At 33.2% G+C, this 8,663-nt stretch overlaps 1 protein-coding gene across 1 annotated transcript in view; it reads right to left on the bottom strand.

Annotated features, from left to right (window-relative positions):
- Nucleotides 1-5,265: 5,265 nt before the first annotated feature.
- Nucleotides 5,266-8,663, bottom strand: part of LOC126958215 (olfactory receptor 4K1) — a 34,397-nt gene continuing 30,999 nt past the window's right edge. The window contains exon 4 of the mRNA XM_050796393.1: nt 5,266-6,375. Within this exon, the coding sequence (XP_050652350.1) occupies nt 5,421-6,356 (936 nt within the window). The 5' untranslated portion in view covers nt 6,357-6,375 and the 3' untranslated portion in view covers nt 5,266-5,420. The remainder of the gene's footprint in view (nt 6,376-8,663) is intronic.

The following is an 8,663-nucleotide window of genomic DNA, read 5'->3' as shown; positions in this document are numbered from 1 at the left end:
AATCTATGTATAAAATCATGTCATCTGCAAATAGAAACAATTTGACTTCCTTCTTTCCAATTTAGATCCCTTTTATTTATTTCTCTTGCCTAATTTCTCTGGCTAGGACTTCAGTACTATGTTGAATAAAATTGATGAAAATTGACCTCTGTGTCTTGTTTCAGATCTTAGAGGAAAAGCTTTCAACTTTTCCCTGGTTAGCTGTGGTTTGTCATTTTTGGCCTTTATTGTGTTGAGGTACATTTTGTTGAGAGTTTTTATCAAAGAGCATTGTTGAATATTGTCAAATACTTTTTCTGTTTATCAAAGTGATAAATTAGTTTTTATCCTTGATCCTGGTTAATGTGATGTATCACATTTATTGCATTATGTAGGTTGTATTATCTAGAATGAATCTCATTTGATCATGGTGAATGATCTTTTTAATGTGCTGTTGAATTTGGTTTGCTAGTATTTTCTTAAGGATTTTTGCATCTATTTTTATCAGAGATATTGTCCTGTAGTTTCATTTTTTTGTTGTGTCTTTGACTGGTTTTTGTATCAGAGTTATGCCCGCATTGTAGAATGAGTTTGGATGAATTCTCTCATCTTCAATTATTTTGAAATAGTTTGAAAAGTATTGATAACGTCCTTTAAAATGTTTGGTAGATTTTCAGCAGTGAAGCCATCAGATCTGGAACTTTTCTTTGATGAGAGACTTTTTATTATAAATTCTATCTTGTTGCTCACTATTGGTTTCTTCAGAGTTTCTACTTTTTCATAATTCAATTTTGGCAGGTTGTATATGTATATGTTGGCATGTAGTTGTTCATAGTAGTCTCTTAGAATCCTTTGTATTGCTGTTACATCAGTTGTAATGTATACTTTTTTATCTCTGATTTTATTTGAACCTTCCCTCTATTTTTCTAAATTAATCTAACTAAAGGTTTGTTTCTGTTCAAAAGACTCACTATGGATTTCTGTATTGTTTTAGTAACTATTCCACTTATATCTGCTCTCATCTATTTCTTTTTTCTACTAATTTTGTGTTTGTTCTTTTTGTTCTAGTTCCTTGAGGTATGATGTTAGACTGTTTATTTGAGTTTTTTTGTCTCTTATGGTACAGGTGTTTATTGCTATAAACTTCCCTCTTGGAACTGCTTTTGCTGTATTCCATAGGTTTTCATATATTGTGTTTCCAATTTCATTTGTCTCATGAAGTGTTCGAATTTTCTTTTTAACTAATTCATCAATCCATTTGTTATACAGGAGTATGTCGTTAAATTTACATGTATTTAAATGGTTTCTAAAGGTTTTCCTGTTAGTGATTTCTAGTTTTATTCCATTGTGGTCAAAAGAGATACTTGATTTTGGTTTTTATAGATTTGCTGAGATTTGTTTTGTGGCCTAATATCTGATCTACCCTGAAGACACTTCCATGTGCTGATGAGAAGAATGCATACTCTTCAGCTGTTGAGTGGGATGTTCTGTGAATAGCTGTTATGTCCACATGATCTAGAGTGCGCTTTATATTTGTTGTTTTTTGCTGAATTTTTGTCTGGATGATTTGTCCTTTGCCAAAAGTGAGATGTTGAAGTCCTCTATTATTATTGCATTGGGGTCTATCTCTCTCTTTACATTTAATAATATTTGCTTTATACGTCTGGGTATTCTGGTTTGAGATTTATATATATTTGTAGTTGTTATATCCTCTTACTGAATCAACCCCTTCAACATTATTATATCATGACCATCTTTGTCTCTTTTTACAGTTTTTTAATTAAAGTCTATTTTATCTGATCTAAGTATAGCTACTCTTGCTCTCTTTTGATTTCCATTTGCACGGCATATAATTTTCTTTTCTTTATTTTTAGTCAATATGTGTCCTTACAGGTGAAGTGAGTCTCCTGTAAGCAATATATAGTTGTATGTTTTTAAAATGCATTTTGTCATCTTTTAATTACAGAATTTAATACATTTATATTGAAGGTTATTATTGATATGCACGGATTTACTATTGCCATTTTGTTCATTGTTTTCTAGTTATTTTATAGGTCTTTGTTTCTTTCTTCCTCTCTTGTGTTTACTCTTGTGGTTTCATGGTTTTATTCCATTCTCTTTTTCATTTGCATGTATGCTGTAACTTTTTATCTTTGTTGTTACGCTGGGTCTTTCATAACAAATCTTACAGTTCTAAAGATCTAAATTTCTTTGGATATTCTTGCCTCTTTGTATTTCCATATAAATTTTAGAATCAGCATGTCAATTTGCTCAAATGTATTATTAGAAATTTGATTGAGATTACATTAAATATATGGATCAATTTGGGAAAAATTAACCATTATCAAACAACATTGCTAAATGCACTAATTTTAATTGCTTAAAATATTTTCTACATATATACAGAAATGCATATATATATATATATATACACACACAGAGAGAAAAAGTTTTTCTAAAAATATATTTTTTCTAAGTGTATATTTTATTGCTATTTTGTCTCAAACTGTCTGGAATCTTCAGCACATTGACTAAAAATCGTGATAATAATATTTTCTGTCTCATTCTCAATCTTAAAGGAAATACATTTTAATTTTAATATGTAGTCTCCAGAATTGTGACATAATAAATTTCTTTTTGTTTAGCCACCCATGTTGTAGAAATTTGTTATGGTTGCCCTGGTAAACTAATACAATATCCAAACATTGAAATCCAAATCTATTCTTTCCATGTCTTTTTTACTTCAGGAGTAAGAAATCAGTTTTCTTTCTCATTTCTATAGGACATTTATCCACTATGACATTTTTCAAAACCTAGACTGTATTTTAATTATTTGTGTTTAATTTCTGCCATATTTGATACTAAGATTTTGATGGAAAGGATTAATTCATATTTGTATAATTCTGATAGTGTATTTTATACACAGTGTACATTTATTTCTTATTGAATATATTTAATTTGGTTTCTAAGTTGGTGCTAATAAATGATCACTGCTAAATTCTAAATTTAGAGTTGTACCTTTTAATAAGGGAAAACAGAGAGAGTGCTCCCATACATCATCAGTTTTGTTTACTTGGCAGGCAGAAGGAGCAAAAGGCTACCTGCACAGAATTCATACCCATCCAGGTGCCTGCAGAATTACCTTTTCAAAAGTAATAGCACTAAAGCTATTTGTATGTTTTATGCTTCACAAAGTGCCTTTATTTCTACTATATCCTCTTATGTCACATAGTTCCTGCAAAATAGCTATTTTTAACAACTTCTTTTTACATATAAGAATGAGAGCAGTGAAATGACCTCATTATTGAAGTATACAGTCAACACCTTTCACTTCCACTAGTGGCGAGGAGAAACTAATACTACCAAAAATATCATCACTGCTTTCATGTTTATTGTGTGTCCAAAATGTTTTTGGCACCATATTAAAAATATAACAAGTAGTCAAGTTTAGCAAGTCATTATGTTTGACAGTATACAAATAAGTTAACCAAAAATAATCTGAAGCTCAAAAAAGAAACAAAAACAGCTAAACAATATGATGATTTAACAGGTCTGTGTGTCTATATCTAAAATTTTGCTTCCACTAGGACTTAGCATGCAGAGTTAATATCTGTACACATAGCCACTAACATAACTCTTATAATTAAAATACGAATCTAGAGTGATGACAATCACAGGTTTGATATTTTCCATTAAGTAGTTCTTTTTTACATTGTTATTATAAAATACAATTAGTTTATCTATTACAAGGACTTTTCATAATGCAAATCTCAGGGAGAAGTACATAAGAAAACTTTTAGCTGGGAAATGAAACAATACTTAACAGATGCTTTTAATCACTAGTATTAGAGGTACATAAATTTTACTTTTCTCTCTTCTGTTTTCAAACAAATATGAAGGAATAGATTTCACTTTGGGTCTTCAGTAGCAAATGATTTGTGTCATTCTGTACATTTGTATGTTTTAGATACTTTTTCTTTGAACTTAAATATTCAACATCTGCCATATTTGCAAACAGTTTCAAAGATATTTGAAATTTTCTGTGAATAATGTGGAATTCATTATAGCCAATTTATGCTACTTTAAAAATAAGTAGGCTTGTGAAAAATGTATATATATACACATTTTATATATATACCCATATATATATATACACACACACACACATATATGTTGTTGATGGCACCAAATACCTAGAAAATTTTGTAGAAGCAAAAATTTATGTGAGATAATCTAAAAGAAAATAGAAAAAATATACGAATAAAATAGTAAATACGGAAAACTATAAATACTCAAATATATAATAACCAAATTATAAATTACTAAAATACTATATAAGATAAAGAAAAGCTAAAAATGTATAACAATAAGGTGAAATCCATGTTGTAAAATGTAATACTTTTTCTACTATGTCAATGTATGTTGTAATGTTGTGAATAAATTGGGTAAAGATATCAGAAATTCAATATGCCTATACATTTTGATTGTCAGATCTAAATACATCATGTATTCAATTGAAGAGAATCACAAGCTTAGTAACATGAATAACATTTTATGCACATTGGAATCTCTAAATTCCTTATAAAATATTTTAAAATATTACTAAATATTTTCAAGACAATTTGTACTTTAGAAGTATAAACAATGAAAAATAGTTAAACTAATTCAACAATTGTGGAAGACAGTGTGGCAATTCCTCAAGGATCTAGAACTAGAAATACCATTTGACCCAGCCATCCCATTACTGGATATATACCCAAAGGATTATAAATCATGCTGCTATAAAGACACATGCACAGGTATGTTTATTGTGGCACTATTCACAATAGCAAAGACTTGGAATCAACCCAAATGTCCATCAGTGACAGACTGGATTAAGAAAATGTGGCATATATACACCATGGAATACTATGCAGCCATAAAAAAGGATGAGTTCATGTCCTTTCTAGAGACATGGATGAAGCTGGAAACTATCATTCTCAGCAAACTATCACAAGGACAAAAAACCAAACACCGCATGTTCTCACTCACAGGTGGAAATCGAATAATCAGAACACTTGGACACAGGAAGGGGAACATCACACACTGGGGCCTGTTGTGGGGTGTGGGGAAGGGGGAGGGATTGCATTAGGAGATATACCTAATGTAAATGACTAGTTAATGGGTGCAGCACACCAACACGGCACATGTATACATATGTAACAAACCTGCACGTTGTGCATGTGTACCCTAGAACTTAAAGTAAAATTAAAAAAAGAAAAATAGTTAACATATTTAAATAGAAACAGAGACTGACTTGATGCAATTCTCTTGCATTTAAAACGAAAAGCCAATTCTGTAATTCAATAACCCATATCTCTGGCAAAGATGGTTGGCATGATACTGTGATACACTGAAGGGTCTTCATTCTAATTCAGGATTATGCTTCTTCATAGCAATCTCTAGTTTTTCCAGGAGTTCACATGACGGTTTCTCAGCCTCCACATGGCTGACTTAACATCTTCATTCCTCAGACAGTAGACAATGGGGTTCAACAAGGGAGTACAAACAGTGTAGAAGACAGAAAGAAATTTGTCCACAGAAAGTCTGCTAAAAGGCCATATATAGAAATAAATGCAAGGCCCAAAGAAAAGAATCACCACTGTGATGTGGGCAGTTAATGTAGAAAGAGCCTTGGATGACCCACTGGAGGACCTGCGTCGGACACTGATCAAAATGATCGTGTAGGAAATAATTAAAGCCAGAAAACAGCTCAATGATATCAGTCCACTATTTGTTAGGGTCATAATTTCCATTTCATATGTATCCATGCAAGCTAGCTCTATCACCAAGGGAAGGTCACAAAAGAAGCTATCCACCTCATTGGGACCACAGAATGGCAGGGCCACTGTAAAAGCCAAGTGGCTCACAGAATGAAGAATACCCACCGCCCAGGAAATAGACACAAAAATTATACATAGCCTCTGGTTCATAATTGTACCGTAGTGCAGGGGCTTACATATGGCTATAAATCTGTCATATGCCATAGCTACAAGCAACATCATCTCACTCCCAACAAAACTGTGAAGGAGGAATATCTGGGCCATGCAACCCTCAAAGGAGATAGTCTTGTGCTCAACAAAAAAGTCTACAAGCATCTTGGGGGTGGCAAAGTTAGACTGACAGATATCAATGAAAGAAAGGTTACTGAGCAAGAAGTACATAGGAGAGTTCAAACGGGAGTCAAAAGAAATAATGATAATAATTAAGACATTGCCTAGCACTGATGTCACATAGACTACAGAAAAGATGGCAAAAAAGAAAATTTGAAGTTCCCGGGAATTAGAGAGTCCCAACAGTACAAACTCAGACACCACCGATTCATTTGTGTGAGCCATGTATCCAATATGCGGTTACCTAAAAAAAGAAATCAGTAAAATATCACAACGATTGGCATTACAATACCTCTAGTTTATAAACAAAAGAAATATAGTCAATTTAATTAAGTTATTTATATTTATATATATACTCAATTGACTAGTATTTAACACCCATGACTCCTATGAAAGTTGAAAGAGTATGAAAAAGAGGATTAGATATGAATCCCTGTCCCTGTCATAATTAGAAAAAAAATACACATACTAAAAAAAACTAAAATATAAAACCAGAAACAGGAAAGTATAAGTGACAATACTTTAATAGCGTAAGTATTAATAAGATTAAAGAGATTATGCCAAAGTGGTAAAATAAGTTTTAGCTCGAATAACTTTTATTTTTGTGCTAAAACTTCTTAAAAGCTTGAAATTTGCTAGCCAAAAATGAAGGAAAAGTCTGTTATTTCAGGCAAAAGGAATAACAGGAATAAAGATACAAAGGTAAAAATATAAAGATGTACTTTATTCAGGAACCTGTGAGTTGAGCGGCCTGACTGGAGGAGAGGGCGTGCTAAGAAACAATAATTATTAAATTACCAATGGTAGGTCGGGAGCAAATCGTTAATGCAATTAGCCTTAAACACAAGACTAAGTGGAACTGAGAATCATAATGTTCTTGAAACTATTTTAAGAAACAATAAAAGCGGTTGGGCACGGTGGCTCACGCCTATCCTCCCAGCATTTTGGAAGGCTGAGTCGGGTGGATCACCTGAGGTCAGGAGTTTGAGACCACCCTGGCCAACAAGGTGAAACCCCGTCTCTACCAAAAATACAAAAAAAAAAAAAAAAAAAAGCTGGGTGTGGTAGTGGGTGCCTGTAATCCCAGCTAGTTGGGAGGCTAAGGCAGGAGAATTTCTTGAACCTGGGAGGCAGAGGTTGCGCCTCTGCACTCCAGCCTGGGCAATAAGAGAGAAACTCTGAAAAAAAAAAAAAAAAAAGAAAGAAAGAAAGAAAAATGGAAGAAGGAAGGAAGGAAGGAAGGGAAACAATAGAAGCAATTTGCCATAATAGAGAAGGAAAAGCCAATGGTGACCCTCTGAAAGTTTCTCTGAAGGTCAAAAACATTCCCTTTCAACCTTTTAACAAACAGTTAATCAAAGTTCACCTTCTGTCACATAAAGACCAGTCAACGATAAATGAAACAATAACTAAGAATGTGTTTTCAGTCTCTTTCTTCTGTCTTTTATCTCTTTCTACACATGCCTGACAAACTTGAATTTGTCAAAATCTGTAACACATTTCAGGAATGGTCCTTTAGGAAATATCTCATATGGTTCATTTCAAATGCATAAGAAGTTCTCAGAAAAAAAAAGCTAACTAGCACATAAATTGCCTCTTAAATGTGTTTGTTTGTTTGAGACAGAGTTTGGCTCTTGTTGCCCAGGCTGGAGTGCAGTGGCGCCATCTTGGCTCACCACAACCTCCACCTCCTGGGTTCAAGCAATTCTCCTGCCTCAGCCTCCTGAGTAGCTGGTATTACAGGCGCCTGCCACCACGCCCGGCTAATTTTGTATTTTCAGTAGAGACAGGTTTTCTCCATGTTGATCAGGCTGGTCTCGAACTCCCGACCTCAGGTGATCCTTCCGCCTCGGCCTCCCAAAGTGCTAGAATTACAGACATGAGCCATTAAACATTTTTTGACATTTTCTTAACACATGTGGCCACTTGGTCCCAGAGAAAACCCTACACAACCTTCCTGAAGTGGTTCAGTAAACATTTTTTAACTTAGCTCTGTGTATCCAACATTAAACAGCAGATACTTATTTGTCCTTATACTAATTGAAGCTCTGCACTCCTCCATATTCTTCAGTGGTTTGTTAGAACCAGGTTAATTAGATATGACCAAAATAATAAATATTATATATTTTAAAAGTTAAAATTGTATAGGTAACCATAAACCAATTTAAAAAGTATTTAAACTGTGCCTAAGCTTTCATTATGTCATTTTAACCTGGATGTTGAAGAACTATATCCTACACTTTCAGGGGCTTCCATGTTTACATATGGTTAAAATATGTAATTTTAAGAAGAATGCAGAAACCTAAGTTACTCAAGAATGTAAATGGATCAATGAGTCATGAACTGACCTAACTACAAGTTTCCATATGGGATCTCATTTCCATGTGGAAGATTTGGGGCAATGCTGGCATGTCTAATCATGTGTATACATGAGCAGGGGAAACAAGGTAGCAAAGAAACATTGAAAAAGAAAGATATTCCCATTCCTAAGAGTAAAAAAATTCCTAAAGAGCTATAGTTATGAATTTAAAA

The sequence above is a fragment of the Macaca thibetana genome, chromosome 7, assembly GCF_024542745.1.
Source record: "Macaca thibetana thibetana isolate TM-01 chromosome 7, ASM2454274v1, whole genome shotgun sequence".
Classification (NCBI taxonomy): domain Eukaryota; kingdom Metazoa; phylum Chordata; class Mammalia; order Primates; family Cercopithecidae; genus Macaca; species Macaca thibetana.
The sequence above is the reverse complement of the archived record's forward strand: the minus strand, read 5'-3'. Positions and strand labels throughout refer to the sequence as shown.